Below are 21947 nucleotides of genomic sequence, written 5' to 3' on the forward strand. Positions count from 1 at the left end.
GAGAAGAACTGAGGCTCAAAGACCTTAAATTGTCCAAGGCTTGGCAGTTAAATGGCAGAACCAGGACTGAAAAGGGACTACAAAATGCAGTCACGTGCTGCATGAGGACGTTCTGGCATCAGCAAACGCATATACGACAGTGTAGCACAAGCACTGCTCCCAGGCTCACAGTGAGGCTGGAGGGCGCTGCCCATGGCACCGCAGCGAGCACAGCACACACAGAACAGCAGTGCGCCGCGCCACCCGGGTTCCCAGGGGAGCATGCACTCCATGATGCTCGCACAGGGAGGCAATCGCCTAGCAATGTCTTTCTCTGAATGTGTCCCTGCTGCCAAGTGGCACCCAATTAATTGTACACTCAGGGTGTTACACAAAAAGCAGCCCGTATGACACTGTCCACCATTTCCCCGTCCTCCTCCACCAGACATAGCTCCCCAGAGGCAACCAAACAAGCAGCTTGTCCTAAATCTTCATCCCTATTATCACATGTGTACATGTCATATTCTACCTAGTGCATCTACTCTTTCTTAAAAAAATATAAAATACAGGTACTGTGTTATACAAATCAGGCTATATTTCAATTCTCCCTCATACCTGTGACTTAGAAATTAAGAGAACCAAGGGTCATCAGTTCAATTCCCAATCAGGGCACATGCCTGGGTTGTCAGCCAGGTCCCCAGTAGGGGCCACATGAGCAGCAACCACACACTGATGTTTCTCTCCCACTCTCTCCCCCCTTCCCCTCTCTAGAAACAAACAAACAAACAAATAAATAAATAAGAACCAGGTTTTGAGCCAGGACAGTATTCCAAAGTCCATACTCTTAACCACTCTGTGAAATTATTAAATCTACTTAAGAAGTTTAATCTGTGATTCTATTCAATTTATCACTTCACAAGAGACTTTAGATATTAAAGATAGCTTTCCTTCTCAAGACATCCACATAAAATACCTTTCTTTTATGTAGACAGTTCTATTTGGTCAATTTAAATGTTCAAATGTTAGTTAAATGTTATCCACCATTTGCTTGGAGGTGCTGAACTACATTCTAGTATATGTGTATTCTTATGTACACAAAAATATCGAATCTTTCAAAATTAGGTCTATGTTGCAAGGGAGAACTACTGATGAACTATTAAAAGAAACAATCTGTACTTGGAGTTAAGTGGCAGGGGGTGGGGGAAGGGAATCAAGTGTGAATGTTGTGCTGTTGGTTATAAGTAAAGATCTTATGGAAAAAAAAATCCAAAGGCATATGAATACCAACTGGGACAAGTACTGTACCCTAAAATCAAATTATATTTTAGAACATTAAAGGATCATTATCTTCTTGGGGAGGGGGGTGATGGCGAGGGGAACATTCTACACACTGGAGAAAACTAGAACATGGAATTCTAATTATGAGCAACATACCTCCAAGTAGCTCCAAGCTGCTGACCAGCCTTCTTCTTAGATTTCTTAGGATCTTCCTCTGAGGCCTCTTCCTGAAATGGAACCACCACCAACAGAAATAAAACAAAAGATGACAACAAACTTCATTCTCCTGATTAGACTACTCAAAATCAGGACTACAAAGGAAACTTCAGATAAACAAAAGAAATACAGACCCAGCAGAAGGTAGAGAGGAAACCCAGTGAATGTTTATTAAGAATGTTCATTTCCTAGGTATAAGTCAGCTCATTTACAGATGAAAAGTAACGTTAGCCCTTAAAGCATCTGTGCCCGGTGTGCAGCCCAGACGGAGAAATGGGAAATCCAAACAACACGGCCTGTTTCCTGAGGGGCTGCACCCGGCTGGATCCACACAGAAATACTGTTCATTAGTAATTAGGGTGCAGGCAAGGGAAAACTATGTACCAGGGTATAGAACATAGTCAATCTCTAACGCTAACCCAACACAGCTAAAAAAAAATTTTAAGACTACATTTTATATTATATTCTAAACAAAGATCTGGAGTGAGGCTGATGTAAAGCAAGACGGGCTCGGGTAGAGCTGCCCAGCTCAGCGCTGACTGTAGCTGGGGCTGGAAGCGCACAGGGCCGGCCAGGCCAGCGAGTCTAGCAGACACTCTGGAAGCCAAGGTGTGACTGCAACCCGCTGCATTTGCACTTTAAAAATAATCCACATTTAGTGGAGAAAAATGGAAAAGACAAACTGCCATCACCCAGAAATGCTTAATTTTGATATGATTTTTCCTTATGCATATGAAATTTTTTAAGAAAAATGGAATACATATTGTCTAGCCTATTCTCCCACTTAGCAATTATTTTTCCATATGCAAACAGATCTATGCCAGTACTTTCATCAGCACGTGACACTAATATCACAATTCAACCACTCGCTATTGGACATGTCATTTGTTTCCAACGTTTTTGCAATTATAGGTATTACTATATCAAGAAAAATGTCATACAGTCATATCTTAGTACTCGTTGGCTCCAGAACTCATTAAACCCTGTACTTATCACATTTTGATGAGAAAAAAATGTTTTAGCACTCGGCGTCTGCTTGGGACTTGCTGCACTTGAGAACATGTTTGAGTCACGACGCCATCCCACAAAAGAAAACACTTCATTGTTTGGTACTCATCATGAGTTCCAGAACGAATTAACGACGAGTACCGGGGTACCACTGTATGCACATCTTTGTTCACATGAGCCAAAGGCTTCCTTGGGATCTTTTTCAGGAAGTCAAACACCTGGGCTGAGAGAGGCTACATATAACTCAGTCCCATCAGGCCAGCCTCTGGCACGTGCGCTGTATCCCCAGCAGAGTGGGCCCACTCCTGTACGAAGCTGTGAGGGGACTGTGGCCAGGTCCTTCCCTGTCTGCCACACATCATACCATCACTGTACTTAACAACATAGAAGTCTGCAAACATTTCTAGTCAAAACTTTGCCTGCCTGTGGTAGACACAAGGTCAAAGTATTTTTAAAGGAAGGGTTCAAATAACTGCTTAACCTCTCCCATCCTCTGCACCGCTTTTTAAAAAATCAAAATACTGTTGCACACATTTCAGAACAAACCTCTACTATACGAACACATAACATGAAAACCTGCCTTATTTGAGGTGTTACTACAGAAAAAAATTTTAAAATTATTGCCAAAACACATTACCAACTCTTCTGATTTTTCACTTTGTTGAAAATGATTATCAGCTGGGGGCTCTTGGTCACCAAAGTAACACAATAAATCCAAGAGACTATTTGTTGTTTCCAGAGATACAGTGGTTCCTGTTAGTGCACAAGAGAAAAAGGGAAACTTCGATCATCAAAGAACTAAAGCCCATTAGATTAAAATTCTTCACTTTTCCTATGAGCTCCGGCTTTCTGGGCCACATATTTAGTATTGCCCACCATACTGACAATAAACGCACTGCATGTCAATTTAAACACCTGGAATGGCACAGACGGGGACAATCCCTACTAACCACAGGGTCTGACTACAGATTAAGGTATAAGATGAAGTTTAACCCTGTGCTCACTTACTGAGGTACTCACATCCCCAGAGAAACTATCTCACGGTTTCTAACTACCATCTCCCAACTGACCACTCTCAATTATTGCCACTTGGTTCCCTGGCCCAGTCCCATTTTGCATCTTTATAAATGCAAAGAGAACTATTCCACTTGGACCCAGGCCTTCACTGAAATACTTGTCCAGAAACACTAGCATAAATGTCTAATTATAATAACCTCTTAAAAACTGTTGTTCAAAACATTATGCTCCCATCTTGACAATTAAGAGGGAAGTAAGGGAACATAAAGACTTATGAAATATACTGTTTAAAAAAACAACTACACTTTTCTGCCCTGACTGGTGTAGCTCAGTGGATTGAGCGCCAGCCTGTGGGTTGCCAGCTGGATTCCCAGTCAGGGCACATGCCTGGGTTGCGGGCCAAGTCCCCAGTAAGGGGTGTGTGAGAGACAACCACACACTGATGGTTTTTCCCTTTCTTTCTCCTTCCCCTGTCTCTAAAAAAATTAAAAAATAAACAATAAATAAAATCTTTATTAAAAAGTCTAATGATTTAAATAAATAAATAAATAAATAAATAAATAAATAAATAATTTTAAAAAAGGCGAGCAGGGGGAAGAGCCTCCCTAAATGATCCTCTGCACCAGCGATTCACGGGTACATCCAACACTGTAACAGGGTATATACCCAAATTCTAAGATCAAACATAGCTTTCTACAAGTGCTTCTTGTTGTAGTCAAGACTGTACCGAGCAATTCAATCTAGTTTCCATCTCTTCTGTTTGACTGATTTTTCTACTAATCACTAAATAGTACTCCAGACTCCATAAACTTAAAATAACATCCCCCCAAAGGTTCATCCATCCAGATCACAGGATTTCAGAGAGAAGCTCTAAGGAACTAGGTGACTTGTTTAAGACCACAGAGCTAATCGGTGCCAGAACCAGAACCTGTATTCAAGTCTCTGACCAACAGTTTACTGCTCTTTCCTTTTTTAGAAAATACTTCTTTCTTGTCTGTTGTATATCTTCCAAATGTACTTGAAAAGTACAGGAAATTTAAGTATAGTATGTATACCACTTAAGTTAAAAACAGAAGCTAACACCCTGGCCAGGTAGTTCAATTGTTGAGAGTACTGTCCTGATACCCCAAAGCCAAGGGTCCAATCCCTGGTCAGGGCCGTACAAGAAATGACCAAGGAATGCATAAGTGGAAAACAAATCGCTCTCTTTCTCTCTCTCTAAAAAAATCAAAATCAAACAAACAAGGAAAGCTAAGGGAGAATGGCTATATAAATTCTCTACCTGTGATACAAATGAACGATAAACTAACATAGTTGCAACTTTATAATTTTAAAGTGAAGCTAAAGCAGAACTTGAAATATTATTTATTAAACTACTAAAAATACAAACAGCCATCAAGCAGCGTAAGTACACTAACACTTGTAACTTTTACTCACAACTACTGGGATCTCATAACCAAGGCCTACCCCCAGCCCACCTGTTCCTAGGGGAGCTTTCAGTGAACTCAGTCACCTGCTTGCAGCAGCTGATCGAACATGTCCACTGATGCTTTGACTTTTTGGAGCTTGATCCGTTCCTTCAGGGCGGCTTCGCTTATGTCTTCAATTTGAGGTTCAAAGCACTCGGGCATTAAACACTAGGAAAACGAGTTGGCTGAGGTTACTACCAACAGGCAGCAATGGAAGGATAATGGAGTAGGATGAAATTTTTATCACCAACAAACCAAAATAAAATGTCACCATTCCAATTCACGTTTCATGTACCAAACACTACCACCACTTTAACAGGCTTGTCTTCAGAGAAAATACAACTTCTAAAAAACTATTAAAAAAAAAAAAAGCCTCTCCAGTCCCTGAAACATGACTATCCCTAGCTTGGGGAGAAAAATTTAAACCCACCCTAACATAAATATATAATCCATATCTGGAGAATTCTACTTCCAACTAAATTTCCCGACTGGAAGCTAAACTTATTACTCTTCTTTCCTGAAACTACCCTTTCTCCTTTCCTCCCCATCCTGGTTACAGACAGAGTGCACCCGGTTTCCAAAGGCAGACGCCTTTCAGCCTTGATGCTTTCCATCACTGTCAGCATTTATCATGAAGGTAGGCCAGCTTTACCTCTTTCAGTAACTGATTCAAACACTTGTGAACGCCTATTATGTTACACCAGCTACTGGGGATACACATGAAAGTCATTCTCTACCCTCAAGTTGCTCACATCTAATGGGGAAAGCAAATAAGGAAATAACTGTGACACACTGTGAAGGTAAACGACATAAGAGATCTCAGCCATGTGGGAATGCTGCCCGCCATGGAGGCAGAGGACCATGGAAGGCTTCAGACAAAAGAGAGCTAAGCACAGAAGAGTAACTGTCAGTCAAAAACATGAAGGGGAAAGGGTGGGCCAACAAATGATGCTTCCCTACCTGCCACTGTCTTAGTTTAGGATTTCAGTTGCCTCGGCTTCCTCGTTTGTCTCTAGGAGGGACTGCTTGAAAAGCAGGAGGGCTGTGACTGGGGATGTGTGTTCTGAGAAGTGCTTTCAGTCATAACGAGTGTGAACTTATATTTCTACTCAAAAACTCAGGAGGGCAGAGGCACACGTGTTTTGGTTACCACCATGATGACAACACTAAGCAGACAGACACTGCACACACGTTCACTCTTCATGGCTACAGAACAGAGGTAGGTGGAAATACAATTTGGAGTTCCACATGGAGGGATGTGGGCCAGATATACAAGAATGCCGAACGAAGTACAAGGGCTGAAGCAAAGAGTGCAGACAGTAGAAAAGAAAATGACTGAGCATGCACACCTAACAAAGGCACTGATGCCGAGGAGGGGATGGAGAAGCTGCTGAAGGAAACGGAAGGGAGGAGCCACACAGGGAGAGCTGCAGAAGTCAGGTGGCGCAGAGGCCGGACGGGGAACGGGAGGCGAGGAGCAACAACACGCAGAAGGAGCTTAAAAAAAAACGTTAGTATTATGAGTACATGTAACTCTACATGAAACAACTGGTTACCCAAATACTGAGGGCATTCAAATGGCTACTCAAATATTAGGCAAGAAAGCTTGGTCTAATTTACATGTACATACTATTATCTGGAAATTGCAATTACCCCTCCTTACCGGTATATGAGGTTCAGCTATGTCCTTCTGAAAATATTTGGGATGTAAATTAATAATAAACTTTGCCGCATTCTCCCCAGACTTCTTTGCCAATAAAAATGAACGCTGTATTAAGAAAAAAATTCAGATATAAGTTGGTATTTACATGTAATTTAGATTTAAGAGATCAAAGTCACATCCTTGGAAAGATTAGTTTCCCCCTTAAAAAGGAATGCAACAACCCTGGCCAGTGTAACTCAGTTGATTGGAGCATCATCCCATAAACTGAAAGGTTGTGGGTTTGATTCCCAGTCAGGGCACATGCCTAGGTTGTAGGTTCAGTCCCAGGTCGGGAAGCATACAGAGGCAACTGATCAGTGTTTCTCTTTCTCTCTCTCTTTTTAAAAAGATTTTATTTATTTATCTTTAGAGGGGAAGGAAAGGAGCAAGGGAGAGAAATATCAATGTATGGTTGCCTCTTGTGCATCCACTGGTGGGAACTGGCCTGCAACCCAGGCATGTGCCCTGACTGGGAATCGAACCGTGATCCTCTGTTTTGCAGGCCCGCCCTCAATCCACTGAGCTACACCAACCAGGGCACAATGTTCCTCTCTTGCATGGATGTTTCTCTCCCTCCTTTCCTCTCTCTAAAAATCAAAGAATATGTCCTCGGATGAGGAAGGGAAAAAAATGGAACGGAAAAACATCCACACCCCCAATCAGAAGTTAAATTACACAACATCTGCCACCTCTGCTGAGTGTGGCACATGTCCAGGTCACGTCCTGCACACGCACTGAGGACACAGAAACGACGCATTCAACCGAGCGGACTGCACCAGTGCCAAAGGGCCCTCAATGGTAAAAACCAAAACCAACCCTCCCCCGCCAATTAATCTCTAAAACTTTTTGATGAAACTAGTGAAGTATTCAAAAGTTTACCAATTTAGGTTTTATAACTAAGTTAAATTACACATGCAGTCTTGTACTCAAACCAACAAGATAAAACAATACAAAAGTAGTACAAAACAGTACGTAATAGTATAAAAATCACATCAAAGTACTCACTGATTCCACAGAGGATGTTGGTATGAGGTAAGGATCGTCCTGAAATGCGTAAGGGGCAGCTGTGGTATCCTGTAGAGAAGATGCAGAAACCTCTTTAGCTCAATTTTTACTAAGAGGATCTTGGGAGTTCCAAGGATGTCCAAAAAGTCTATAAATTTCAATTATGTATGTAATACACCATGCAGAAATATGTGTGTACATTTGTGTATATGTGTGTGGGTATAGGACATCTATCTATATAGAGAGACACACAATGCCTAATGTTCTCTCAGCTCTGTAAGACTTGATTATAATCATACATGACTTAAAGCAAACAACTGTTCAAACGCCCATGACTGGCTTAAGATCTCAGTCTGCTGTTAATAGGAACTACTGTTGGTTTAAACTTTATGAAAGATCCTCTGAATCAACTAGTCTGGGCACCTGTGTCCCTCAAAGCAAGGTCACTAAAAACCAGGCCTCAGGAGGTGGGAACAAGCAGCAGCTCCTGTGTCCTCCTGTCGTCTGTGTTCTGTACCTCCTTCCACTCTGGCACCACCAGAGGCTCGCTCAGAAATGCCCCCAAACTACTACTCTCCTCTCCCCCAGAGCACCCTTTCCTGGGCCTCATGGAACCTTTGTTCCTGAGAAAACTGTGTACCCTATAGCCCGAATCTCTTCTGACTGTCCCCTGATGCCTTGCCTTGCCCACATGGACTCTCTGAGGGCCGGGCTAGGAGGAGCGGGAGAGCTTCCCTGCAGCCCTCAATGGAAGACTGCTCATAGAAAGGTCTGCAGGCAATACTTCTGGAGGGCCTAGCTTCTTGCTTTCACTTTCAAAACCCACATTCCTTCATACTCCTCATAATGAGGCACAGTCATCAGGTTATGCTGCTCCACTACAACAAGGCAGGCCTGCAACAGCAAACCAGAGGCAGCAGTAGCTCTAGGCCAGCTGCCCTGGACCATTCCCTGATCACACTCAAACTGGTGCCTAGCTCTGGCCCTGATCGCTCCAGAAACTTATTAAAATACATGCTCAGGGTCTCTAGTTTTGGAGACATGCTCAATTTCTTTTTAACTTTCTAGACTTACTCTTCCTATTTGTCCCACAATTTTCCTCCCTCAATGACTTCCAAGTCCTTACTCATAGCTTCCAAGAAATCACCCCACTCTAGCTCTGTAGCTCAGATGCCTCAAACCAGATTTATCCCCAAACTGCACTTCCCTGACATAGTTCCCCTCACTGAAAGGTACTGGCCACTGCAGTGCAACCTAAGATCTCCTCCCAGTACTTCCATTCAACTAACCTGTCATCAGCCCAGCTGACTCTAGCTCCTTAATATCCCCTACCTGCTCCCAGGCCCCTCTCCCACTGCTGCTGCCTTAGTTCAGTGCCTTCCTTACTCATTCATTCGTTATTTATTGAATACCTCATATGTGCCAGGCATTACTCTACCAGAGATGATACAAATCTTACTCCTTCACAGAGCTTACAATCTAGTAGAAGGAAAAATCTCCAGAAAGCAAACAAAATAATATACACAGTATAATCAAAGTAGGTAACTGCTATGCAGGAACATGACATACATACAGGGATAAGGAAGTCTCAGAAAAGGACACATGCAATTTTAAGTGGGGTACTCAGGGGAGGCCTCACTGAAAAGGTAATAATCAAAGACCTCAAGAAATTGGAAAGCAAGTTACGTGATTATCCCAGGAAAAAAAATATTCCAGGCAGAAGAACAGCTGGTATTAAGGCCCTGAGGCAGAGGCACGCCTGCTGAGAAACTGAGAATTAGCCAGGAGGCTACTACGGTTAGAGCAGAGCCAGCGAGGAAGACAGGACTTGCAGTCGGAGACCACATGCTGGGGAGTCACTAGGAGCCCTCATCCGGACTTCAGTTTCCATCTCGATTTTGAGTTCTCTGCACAGTGCTGTGTGATCTACCATTTCAGCAGGCTCAGTATGGCTTTTTAACTGAGGACCGTCTGTAGGGGGCTGAGGAAGTGAAGGGGAGAAACAGAGACTGTATTAATTAATCCAGGGTATTAAGAGAAGACGGTGGCTTAGATGACCAAGGTGATCATGGTAGTAGCCAAGTGTCCAGGACCTGGGTGCTGTGCAGAACAGAATTATGAGGCCTGAGACTGTTGTTCTCAGAAAGCTCTATTTGCAAGGCCAGTCCTTGGCTGGCAGCCGGAGGACTGGTAAGAATGGGTCACTGTGCTTGAAGTGTTTGCAGTGCAGTTTATGCTGAACTTCTGTTTTCCTCCTGGGAGTCTGGCACATGGAATGTGCCGGGCAGAGAAGCCTAAAGGACCAAACTCCAAAACACTCCTGGAACTTGGTCCCTAGTTAGCTTTCCTGACAGACATTCCACACGCATCACCACAACTCTCTTGGAGCACATGGAACCGAGCAAACCTTGGGCTGACTCTGCAGGGAAAAGACTCTTGCAAGCTTGTACGTGGTGTCCTCTGGTCTTTATCCCAAGGGCCTTCTCTTTGCTGATGTTGCTGTGTCCTTTCACTGTGACAAAACACTGCTGTAGGACCGTGTTCTAGTTCCTCTCAGTCCTCTTAGCACTTCATCAAAGTACAAGTGTCTTGGGGACTCCACTCACATATACTTTGAAGGAATTCCGAAATGAAGGATTTACTAATGTGCAGACTGAGAGAGGAACCAAAGATGTCTCCCAGGAAGTTGGCTTGAGAGAACAGGCTCTCAAGGATGTAGAACAGTCTCTGTGAGGGTGGAGCTGCCATTAATGAGATGGCAAAGAAACGTGTGAGTGGTTCGGAGGGAAAGGGGTTTGGCTTTGGACATGTTAATTTTAAGATATTTACCATACATTCAAGTGGAAAGGTTTCTCATCTCTATATTGCTATCTTTTCTAAAATTTGTGTGATGCCTCACCACTCCTTAAAACTCAACGGTCTTGGATAAAAATCAGAAGTCCCTAGAACAGCGTTCGTGATTTTGCCTCATCATTCTACCACACCAATCCTTGATCCCTCCACACAGGCTCCTCGTTCTGTGCCTCTGCTCACGGTGCTGCCCCTGCCAGCAGTGCTTTCCCACTGCTGCACCCGTGCAGGCACCCATCCAATGACCGGCTCTTCTGGAAATCCTTCCCCATCCTGGTTATGTACACCCTGCTCAGTGCTGCTTCCACTCCCTCTCCAGAACCATGCAAGGACTGTGTCCCAATTCTACAGCCTCCAGCACAGTGCCTCATAAGCATCCTATAAGTAGAACACATGGTTATCGAATGAATAAATGACTGTCCCTTGGAGTTTAAGGATCCAAAGCCAGACAGTTGTAAACACCATTCTACAACTTCCGGGCCATTCTCATTGAAAAACTAAGAGTACTCTCAGCGGCACATTTCTCTAGCTCACATTTCAGGGGCTTATTTATGGATAAGTGAGTGCTTGAAAAGGTCAATGTTTTGCTACTACAGAGATGCAGTCTTTAAAACCCTTTCTCAGAAACTGCTAGGGTGTTTCAGTACATATTTGGCTCAACATCCTATTAGATTTAACATCAGCAATGGAAGAACAATTCTGGAAATCCGTGCTAACAACGTTAAGGAGGGTCAGTATCCACAGAGATATTGTGGAAAAAGAAAGGACTTAATTATTTGACATTTCTCCACAGCTGAAATTAAAAATATAGTTCCTAACTAATGAAAAACACAATCATAAAGCTCCACAAAGTGAGACCTTGCTAAGGTCTCACTTTCTCTATCAGACCTCTCACTTTCTCTATCAGAGAGCCAATCACTGACAGATGGAGCACTAAGAGAGTTGTCAGAATAAAATAGCTAGCAGCATTTACTGAGCGTTTCCTCGTGCTAGGTACTGTCCCAAACCCTTTGGTATGTACTAACTTATTTCCTACCAAAACTTTGAGATGTGGTGCTATAACTAATCCTCCTTTATAGATAAGGGAAAAGAAGGACCAAGAGATAAAGCAACTTTGAGACAAAGACCGAGAGCTCGTTGCTCTGGCTTCGGGACTGTGTCTGTGTCCTTAACCCCTTTATTATCTCTGGTACAGGCACTGCCGCTCAGCCAGCCAGCCGGTCCATGGATGCCTGCATCACAGCCCCAAACCGCCCCCCAGGGGCATGTGTTCCAACAAGCTCTTCAGAGGAGCAGGTTTAACAACCAGCTGGTATAACATAAAAACACTGAAGTTAGAGACAAAAGACATGGAACTAAGTTAAGGCTTTAACATCCTAACTAGCACTGAGTTAGAAAATTTAAAAGCTTTAGATTTCTCATTTGTCACATGAAGAGAGAGACTGGATTAGCTAATTTCTAAGAAACGTTATAGATCCACAACAGTTTAATTGTGAATAATCAAGAGGTATGAACATTAAATGTGTTATTAGCTCAGTTAGAGAGAACTAAAATTCCTACTTACCCTGTTTACTGTGGACGCGAGAGCCTGCAGAACGGCCACTTTGTCCCTGAGAACGAGAACCACAGGTTAACCCTCCCCGGGCCTTTTCACACGCACAAATGAACCAGTGATTCTGCTCGCAGCATGGACTGGCCAAGAACAAAGTTCAGGTCTCAACCAAAGCCAGTTCTTGTATCTCAAGGTCACTAAATAAGAGAAACCGTCTAGTTCTTTTGCCTAAAGGTGGTAAGTACACCTTCCTACTATGCTTTGCCTACTTGCTTACCTTCCCTAAAACCATCACCCTGGGCTAGGGATTTCTACCCTCATCTGCTACAACTGTGTCTGTCCTGAATCTTATTTCCACCTATCCATTTTCCTATGCATTTTCCTATAACTTTCTGAACTCTCTTGCCTTCATTATCTGAATTGGCAGCTCTCAATTCAGATGTGTATGGGAATAAATTACACGTCATACTCTAGACCTACTGAATGAGAACCTCCAAGTTCCACTGAGAACTGATACATTACCACTGAATTCCCAGATGATTCAGATACACCCTCCTGGTTTAGAACAAAGGCCTCAACTATATAACCTTTCTGTGACTGGTGTGGCTCCAGCAAAGTGAAAGGTCATGGGTTCAATTCCTAGTCAGGGCACATGCCTGGGTTGTGGGTTTGGTCCCAGGTTAAGGTACATACGGGGCGGCAGCAGCCGATTGATGTTTCTCTCTCACATCAATGTTTCTCTTCCCTCTCATTCTCCCTCCCTTCCCCTCTCTCTAAAAATAAATTAATTAGTTTAAAAAAATTTCAGGTCACCTGTCCATTATGCCTGTGGGTACAGACCTTTACTCAACTGCTGAAAAAAGAGGTTCATCAGAATAACTGACAGGTTAATTTGCTTACGAATATTTTGACTTTATGTGTTTCATTTCCATAAGGGAAATAAAGAGTAAATTTAATAAACCCACAAATTTTTTAAAACAAATTTAAATGTATATTAATGATAGAAATCATCTGCAAAAGACAAAAGAACATACAGGAAATTTTATATTACATCAAGGCCAAGTAATTCCCTAATGTATCATCCATGGGTTTTCTACTCATTTAAAAAAGTAGCATTTTTGTAATTTCAGCAATAGACAAAGACATTCTTTCCTCTTTGAGCATTCGCTAATAAAATCTGCACATTTCAATCTTACCAACTGAGCACATCTTCATAACATACTAAATAAATGTACTGAAAAAACTGTAACACTCATATTATACTAGTTCTCTTTTTTAAAGAGTTATTTTAAATAACAATCACAACACACACATTGTCCTTAAACAATAAATTAGAACATTACAGATTATGCTACAATGGTATTACCCTGTAACCCTTTCCTACTCCAATGTGAGTTTGGTGCCTGCATTTCCAGAACATTTTAAGGTACTTTTACATATACCTACCACCATAAAAAACATACAGTGTCATCCTGTATATGTGCCTTCTAAGTTTGACTGTATTATCCATATTACTACATGCAAATCTAATTAATTCCTTTAAATGTTACACTGCATAATAACCATTTTTATTATCCACTCATTCGTCAATGGGCACTTAGGCTGGCTCAACTTGTTACTATTCCCAAGTTACAGAGAACTGTCTCACCCATGTCTCTGGGTAGACTCAAATGTTCCTCTAGAATGTCTAACCAGTAAGGTACGCACATTTTAAACTGCGATTCTGCCAAATTTCTCTCCCAAGTATTGTTCCAATTGACTGGCCTATCAACACATTTACTTGAGCACCCTCTCCTTGCCAATCTGCTAAGTTTTAATATCCACTTCTTTTATGAGCCCAGTTACCTATGCATTGATCATAACTGGGCTCTCTGCTCACCCTAAAATAACTACATAATTCAGATTAACCTGTTCAGAACACCTTATAGTGTCACATTTACATATGAAAACTCACAATGACTCTCTACAATTTGTTAAGGTCTTCTATGGCACCCGAGTGATCCAGGAAATCGCAGCCTCACATTATGCTTCATTTCTAAAATATGGTGACAGCAACATGCAGTTTGTTTTTTTTTTAAAAGCTTATTGATTTTGAGAGGGGAAGGGAAGGAGAAAGAGGGGGAGAGAAACATCAATGTGTGGTTGCCTCTCATGCACCCCCTACTGGGGACCTGGCCTGCAACCCAGGCATGTGCCTGACTGGGAATCAAACTGGTGACCTTTTGGTTTGCAGGCCGGTGCTCAATCCACTGATCCACACCAGACATGGCTCTTTTTCTTTTCTTAAAAATAATTTTTCTTTTTTTAAAAAAGAATTTCTCATATGGTTGGGAGACCGAAGTATTATCTTTACAGTCTTCAATAAGATAAAATAAAACAAATGATGTGGACTACACAATTTAGCCTTTTTAACTCATTGGATAAATCCTTGAACAAAGTGCCCTATTTATTCAGTCTGTGTTGACTACTTAAGAACTAAAACTTCTTCACAAAAATTCTTATATTAATGATATTACTGAAAGCATTTAAAGGCCCCCTCAAAAAGCCAGATCTTCTTTGAGTATGATCTGAACACTAAAGTAAATTTAAAGAAAAAGCTTTCTTGGAGAAATGTCTGTTCAAGTCCTTTGCCCACTTTTTAATTGGGTTGCTTGTCTTCTTAGAGTGGAGTTGTGTAAGTTCCTTGTATATTTTGGAGATTAAGCCTTTGTCTGAGGTATCATTGGCACTTATGTTTTCCCATACACTTGGATCTCTTTTTATTTTAATACTGTTTTCTTTGGCCTTGCAAAAGCTTTCAATTTTGACGTGATCCCATTTGTTTATTCTTTTCTTTATGTCCCTTTGCTCTGGGGGACATATCAGTAAAAAAGTTGCTCCATGAAATATTTGAGATTTTCTTGCCAATGTTCTCCTCTAGGATTTTAATGGTGTCACGGCTTATAATTAAGTCTTTTATTCACCTTGAATTTATTTTGGTGTATGGTGTAAGTTGGTGCTCGAGTTTCAGTTTTTTGCACATAGCTGTCCAGTTCTCTCAACAAATAAATTTTAAAAAAGAATAAAAAATATATAAAGAAAAGGAAAAAGCTTTCTTAAATTACAAAACTATTCATCATTACTGCCAAAGGTGGCTGAGATAAATTGAATGAGCAAAAAATGAACTGAGTACTAGCAATAATCACACTACTTAGAGGCAAGCAATTTAATCTCTGTGCCATAGTAAAAGGTAGATAATGACAGTACTTATTTCAAAGGATTAAATAAGTATCTGATTAGTGCCTGCCATTGTTAGGGCTCAATAGGTGATAGCTATAAAAGTTCTGGGAAATGACATTTTTTATATAAGTTATGTATATTCATTTAGCTTAGTGGAATGGATTTGTTAGATGAACTGTTCTAGACTTATTTAGCTTTTAACTGCTACATAGTATTTTATTCTATCCGGGTTTATTCCTATCTTCAGTCCTTAGAATCAGAACCAATCTAAGAGTAGCAGTAAATATATTCATGAGTGAGTCATTTTCATGAATAGCATTCAAGTACAAAGCATTTTTATCAGCCTCTATTCCTGAGAAAAGTACTACAAGGAATACAAAAGGGGGAGCTTTTGGAAGATATGCTCAGATGGTTATGATCTAGTCTAGTCCTGAGCATATTTTATGCTTTGTACATTATATTACATGTGTATATGATTTACAATTAGAGGCAACACAGGATATGATATAAATCAAGAGTGGTTGTATTGCAATAGCCAAGGTGAGTTTTACTAAGGTAGAAATTTACCTGTACCTTAAAATGAGTAAGATTATTTTATAAGTATTAGAATCAATGCAAATTTTGTTTAAAATGCGTATTTTTCCAAGTAATTCTCATGAACCTTAGACTGTAAGACCCACAGAACACAGAGAACATGACCATCATGTGGTGGGAGGAGGCCAAGCAGGCAGACCTGTGAAAAATGCTTTGTTAGAATAGGGGAAGTAAGACAGTTGATACAAAACACTGGTTAGCAAACTAAGGCCATTTTTTTACAGCTCATAAGCAAGAATGGTTTTTACATTTTTTAATAGTTATTCAAGTTGCAATATCAATTAATATTTTTTTGGGAAGACAGCCTCACTCATTTGACTCAGTTGATAATACATTGTCTCTGGCTATTTTTATGGTACACTGGCAGAACTAAATTGTTGCAGCAGAGTCCCTGTAGCCCATGAAGCCTAAAATATTTACTCTGTCCCTATGGGAAAACAAAGTGTCTGATAAGAGATTTTCTGATAGAGAGCCTCTGAATTCCAGGATCATAAATTTATGCTCTTAACCTTGGAAGAAGCTGTTAAAACTACATGTTAGACCTGGCTGGTGTGGCTCAGTGGACTGAGTGCTGGCCTAGGAACCAAAGGGTCGCTGGTTGAATTCCCAGTCAGGGTACATGCCTAGGTTGTGGGCCAGGTCCCCTGCTGAGGGCATGTGAGAGGCCACTGATGGATGTATCTCTCCCGCATCAGTGTTTCTCTCCCTTTCTTTTCCCCTCCCTCCCTAAAAGTAGATAAATAAAGTCTTCCAAAAAAAGCAATTGTACTCATGAGTAATCACTATTATATAAATATTACCCCAAACTCAGTATAGCAAGTCTTTCAACTCCTAGGTAAATCTAATTCCTCATTCTCTCACTACTTTCTATTTTCCTCTTTTATGTTCTTTTAAACTCCCAGTTTTTCCTCTCCAACTGTTTCCTCCACAAGAATGCACTCCACTGCTCTCCATGTCACTGAATCCTCATCTAACAATGTTTTGCTCATAAGCACTCAGCCACCTGATGAATAAACAACAACCAAATACTCACCAAGTTTTCCGTTTTGGAATGACTACTTCAATTCCTTAATGTGAAAAATAAAACAAAGTGAATCAATTTCCCAATATTACTACTAAAAAGAAGTACAATGTATTAATACAAAACTGAATTATTCCAACATATTTCTATATACCTGTTACATCAGCTCCTTCACCCTTTGGGAGGGCTGCACTTCCAGAATAAAGTCTGCCAAAAACAAAAGTCCTGAAGTAAATACTCAATGGGGCTCCCACTTCACCTCCACCAATGTGCACTTTGAGCTCAAATATTTCCAATATCTATGGATCAAAATGAAGAGCTAATTCATGCTAATGCACACTGAGAAGACATGGCCTCAACACCAAGTTCCAAACCATTACAAAATAGATATAAGATATGGGCACGATGTGTTCCATTTTTTTTCTTTTTAGCCAAGCAATCTCATTAAGTAAAATCAGGAAAAAAAAAAGAGAAAATTTATTAACATGTAAACAAATGAACAGCTGATTTAAAATATAAGGGACTTTCAACACTGGGAATCTAAAACAGTAAAGTTAAAAGAAACAATTTGATGAACTAATTTTATATGGATAATGCCCTAATAATAAATAATAAAAATCTACCCACTTAAAGCAATTGTGGCCAATTAAGATTACCACAGCCTTTCTATCCACTTTCTTCAACAATCAGGAAAGTACCAAATAGCAGTATCCAACTTAAACTTGGAACTGCTATTTTTAAAATCCAAAACAAAGAATCACTGACCCATGATTGAGTTTTAAGATTTTCTGACCACACTTAAAAAGTCACTATATCACACAGATAACGTGCACTATTACCTTGTGTATTGCCTTCGTAAATGGCATTGGTATCATTCAGAAAACTATCAAGATTTTTTTTTAAACAATACCTCTCTGCCAGGGATCAACTTTCAAATCATGCTGTTCTTATGATATTAGGACACACAGATCACAGTCGTCTTTTGACAACGATTGAACTCTCTGAGATGTCCTAAATTAAATTAAGCGGGTCGGAGACTGAAAGGGGTGGCGCTCATCAACTACCTTCATTTTGGAAAAGTCTTAATAAGAGTTCTCCCCGTCCCTCCTGATTGGGTGAAAATGAAAGCAAATAGTCTTTTTACAAAACTGGAATTGCTAACAGCCACACTAACTTCAACGCTAGCTCCCCGAGAGGATCCTATCTGATCGACAGTTCTAATTCCTGGGTAGGCCAGCCAACCAACAAATATCCTCCTAATAAATGCGTTTCGATCTCTTTGCAAGAACGCGCACACTGGTGTCCAGGAGCACGCGGCTACGACGGGGCGCACGCGCAGTACACTACACGGCGCTCGTCCCACAGCTGTCAAGGGAAAAACGGGATACACAGGACTAGGTTGACACCTGGGTCTTCCTCGTCGGTTCCCTGAGCTTCTCTCACCTGCAACTACGGGCATGTCCAGGTGGACCTAGCCGCCGACTCGTCAGAGGTAGGGGAAGCCTGCAGCGGACCCTCAGGCAGCGAATTGAGGTGCCTGCCGCCATCTTTAGCTCTTCGCAAGGTACGTTGGGAAAGCAGGCCTTCCACTTGCTGGCTCACCAATGCCAGGGACGAGGAGAGGTGGGCGGGAATAGCTCGGCTATTGGCTGAGACGGAACAAGGCGAAAGCAATCATAAAATAGGTTACAAACTCATGGTTTGACTTCACGAAAGTTAAGCGCTCAATACGTCTCCATTGCCTCAAATAAATTTTCTAAAACGATCATTTTAATACCGCATATCTTCAACTGTTTTCACAATAAGAGGGCTAGTGAGAGTCGTGAAATTATCTCCACCACCCCCCCGAGGAAATGATCTCATCCACGTAAATTTCATCCCAGCGAGCATTTCGCGCGCGCAAGCGCAGTTTAAATCACGTGGAGCTTGAGTGCTTCTGGCTATGTAGAGGATTTAGTGGTAGTGTTTGGAACTTCTCTTTGGGTGTTAGAACTCGAAGCTGACCTGGAGGATGTTGGGCTCGAAAAACATGCCCTGGCGGCGGCTGCAGGGCATTTCTTTTGGCATGTATTCGGCCGAAGAGCTCAAGTAAGTAGATGGTGCGAATCGTGCGGGACTTGCCTCCTTGGTTAGGCGCCCCTATAAACTACTATTCCCGAAAGGTTTTGCGCCCAGTCTGTCCTCGAGTCCTTGGCTTTCGGGCGCGTGGCCTGCTGGGACCGGTAGTTCCAGGAACGTCCAGCTGGCGTACACTACCTAGAACCTGGTGGGGCAGCGAAAAGTTTAGGGAGGGGGATGTTCAGATTGCAGTGTTACACTCCCCCAGTCTTTTCATTAATTAACCAGCGTATGTGAAGTTATTGTAGTGTTTCTGATATGGTTAGTTAAGCATATAATTAGTCTCTTGTCTGTAAAATAATGGTCCTTCACGACTCAGGTCAGGCTACAGCTTCTCATTGTTAGGAACCCCTAAATTTCCCGCCTAGTTACTAACTTGAGGAGACTCTAGTCCTCATTTTGATCATCTTAGCATTTGACAGTCTTGACCACACCCTTGAAACTTTTCTCTCTCCCAGAATCTGATTGTCTTCAGGTTCTTCTGTTTCTGTGACAAGTTCTTCCTTACTCGATCAGTTTATCAACCGACTAATGTTTATTGATCTTTCAGTTTTTGTCGGGCAGTATGCTATGTGTTGATGACACATTGGTGAATAGGGTCATTGCATTCATGATTTGGATTCGAATATGTTTCAATCTCCTTAGCTGATTCCGCTTTTCTTTAAATGTTGGTGTTCCTTGAGCTTTTGTTCTGGATGCACGGTCTTTCTTGTCTTAAATGTCATCCTTTTGGTCTCATGACAGTTTCACCACTTTCATAATTGATGTTCTCAAATTTAAGTCTCCAGCCAAAATTTCTTTTTCTGATTTCCAGACTCATTTATTCAGCTGTTTTCTGGATATCTCAATTTGAATGTAACACAGAGACCTTAAACTCATATGCCAAAAGCCCCTCCAAAAGGGTGCCTAGTCTAGTGCAAAATGGTCACTAGTATTTTGTGACTGGAAGATAATTCTAGACCTGTCTTTCCTGACCGGCTAATTTATTTGTTGGGCTCTTACTGTAAGTCACCTACATAACTTTGTTCTGTACCCCCACTTTCATCACTACTGCTACTACTTTTGACCCCACCCTTATCTCTTGTTTAAAATATTTTCTTTCTATCTTACACCTGTCCAATTCATCCTTCATATGGTTGTCAAAACTATTCTTCTAAAGTGTAAATGTGACCATGGTACTTAAAATATGATCATGTCTCCCTGAAATCCATCCAGAGGCTCTACCTTTTGCTTGTGGAAAGGATTCTTTATTAGCTCAGCCTACAGGTTTGTCATTATCAGGCCTGTGCAGATTTTAGCTGTAACATTATCCATCCGTTAGCCCTAGGCATACTAAATCACTTGCACATTCCAAAATCTTCCATCAGTTTCCAACATCTGAACCTCTTGATAGACTATTTTCTCAGCATGCAGTGCCCTGTATTTCCATCTGTCTCTTTTCTCTACCCTCAGCAGACATAGGAAGAGCATCTCTGCTACTCTTGAGGTTTGGCTCAACCTCATTTTGAGGTCTTTCCACACTAGTACAGTTGTTTATTATGATGCTTCATTCACTTTTTGTGCTGTTCATATTTCCCTCTCTCTCTACTATCCTTGAGCTCCCTGTGTGTCTCATTCTTCCTTTTACCCTCAACTCTGGTTGAGTAAATGGATAAATAAGCTCCTGAGCAGCAACTCTGATAACATTGGGACCAGTATGCTAGCCCAGAAATTGTCCTTACATCATCACCAGCCATTGGTACAATTTCATCCAAAAGCAAAAGTGTTTTAGGTTACCTGAATTTAAAAAAAAATTGTGGAGCTTTCAAACAAGAAACTGCATAAGCAAATTTATATCCATTATGAACATTGTACACCTATGTGTGTTTAGGGTTGAAAAATGTCAGTAAGTATGACATCTTTTATTGCGCTACTTTCTAATAGCTTTCCATCTTGCTTGGAGTAAAAGCCAAGACCTTGAAATGTCCTGGAAGGCCATTCTGGCTTCTGTTACTTCTCTGAACTTACCTCTATTCCTGCCATCCTGGCTTCCATGCTGTTCCCAGAGCACCATAGACAGACATCCACCCCAGGACCTTTCCATCCCCTACTGCTTTCTGTTTTAAAGCCCTCTGCCCAGGTGACTGCATGACTTACTCCCTCATCTCCTTCAGGCCTTGACTCAAGTATAGTACATCCTTCTTAGTATGGGCTTCCCTGACTACTGGCCCATTCTATCATCCTTCCCCTTTCCTGCTTTACTCTTTTCCACTTTCTGCCATTTTACAGACTGTCTACTTATTTTGGCTTTTGTCTGCCTTTCTCCAATTGAATGTAAGGTCCCTGACTACAGAGACCCTTGTCTGTTTTTCCAGCAAAAGTGTGTCTGGCACTTAGTAAGCCTTCAGTAGATACACTTGTCAGGCGCACACATGAGTGAATGACAGAGCCATCTATTCAGCACTTGGCTGAATTTATAAACCTTCACATATGAAAAAAAGAAAAAAGGTAAGTTATAAACTGAGGAAAATATTCGCCACCTTCGCCACCGTGTTAGTAAAAGATTAGTGTCTTCATGTGGAAGGAGCTCGTGTAAAACAATTTAATAAATTAAGATTTTTTATTTAAAAAATAAGTAAATGACTGAAACAGCCTTAAAAATAATACCTTAATTAAAAATTAATTAAGATGACAATTGGGTAACATTCCCCCCCCCTTAAATTGGGGAAGATTTTTAGGTACAGAGATTCGGTGCAGGCCTCCTGTAGGGCAGTGCGCTGTCACCCACCTTTTGTGGAGTGCAAGCTTTGCACCCTTCTTTGCTTCACGTTTTCCATTTCACTGAAGAAATGCTTATGTTTTTAGGAAATAAAAGGTTGAATTATTCCTATGCAAAAATCTTTGCATAGATAGGTATTATAAGCTTACTTATAATAGAGT

General features: G+C 41.3%; 2 protein-coding genes across 3 annotated transcripts in view; one reads left to right on the forward strand and one right to left on the reverse strand.

The window, feature by feature from the left end:
* The window catches only part of PTCD3 (pentatricopeptide repeat domain 3), a 30506-nt gene extending 12023 nt beyond the window's left edge, over nt 1-18483 (reverse strand). For both annotated transcript variants that reach the window (XM_037159709.2, XM_053664525.1), the window contains exons 1-9: nt 18354-18483; nt 17065-17117; nt 16923-16956; nt 12089-12134; nt 7675-7743; nt 6631-6735; nt 5012-5135; nt 3119-3234; nt 1414-1484 (exon numbers count right to left, since the gene is read on the reverse strand). In XM_037159709.2, the coding sequence (XP_037015604.2) occupies nt 1414-1484; nt 3119-3234; nt 5012-5135; nt 6631-6735; nt 7675-7743; nt 12089-12134; nt 16923-16956; nt 17065-17117; nt 18354-18457 (722 nt within the window). In that variant the 5' untranslated portion in view covers nt 18458-18483. The remainder of the gene's footprint in view (nt 1-1413; nt 1485-3118; nt 3235-5011; nt 5136-6630; nt 6736-7674; nt 7744-12088; nt 12135-16922; nt 16957-17064; nt 17118-18353) is intronic.
* A 341-nt stretch (nt 18484-18824) lies between these two features.
* The window catches only part of POLR1A (RNA polymerase I subunit A), an 80156-nt gene continuing 77033 nt past the window's right edge, over nt 18825-21947 (forward strand). The window contains exon 1 of the mRNA XM_053664517.1: nt 18825-18998. Within this exon, the coding sequence (XP_053520492.1) occupies nt 18922-18998 (77 nt within the window). The 5' untranslated portion in view covers nt 18825-18921. The remainder of the gene's footprint in view (nt 18999-21947) is intronic.

This window comes from Artibeus jamaicensis, unplaced genomic scaffold, assembly GCF_021234435.1.
Source record: "Artibeus jamaicensis isolate MK-2021 breed Jamaican fruit bat unplaced genomic scaffold, CSHL_Jam_final contig_384, whole genome shotgun sequence".
Taxonomy (NCBI): domain Eukaryota; kingdom Metazoa; phylum Chordata; class Mammalia; order Chiroptera; family Phyllostomidae; genus Artibeus; species Artibeus jamaicensis.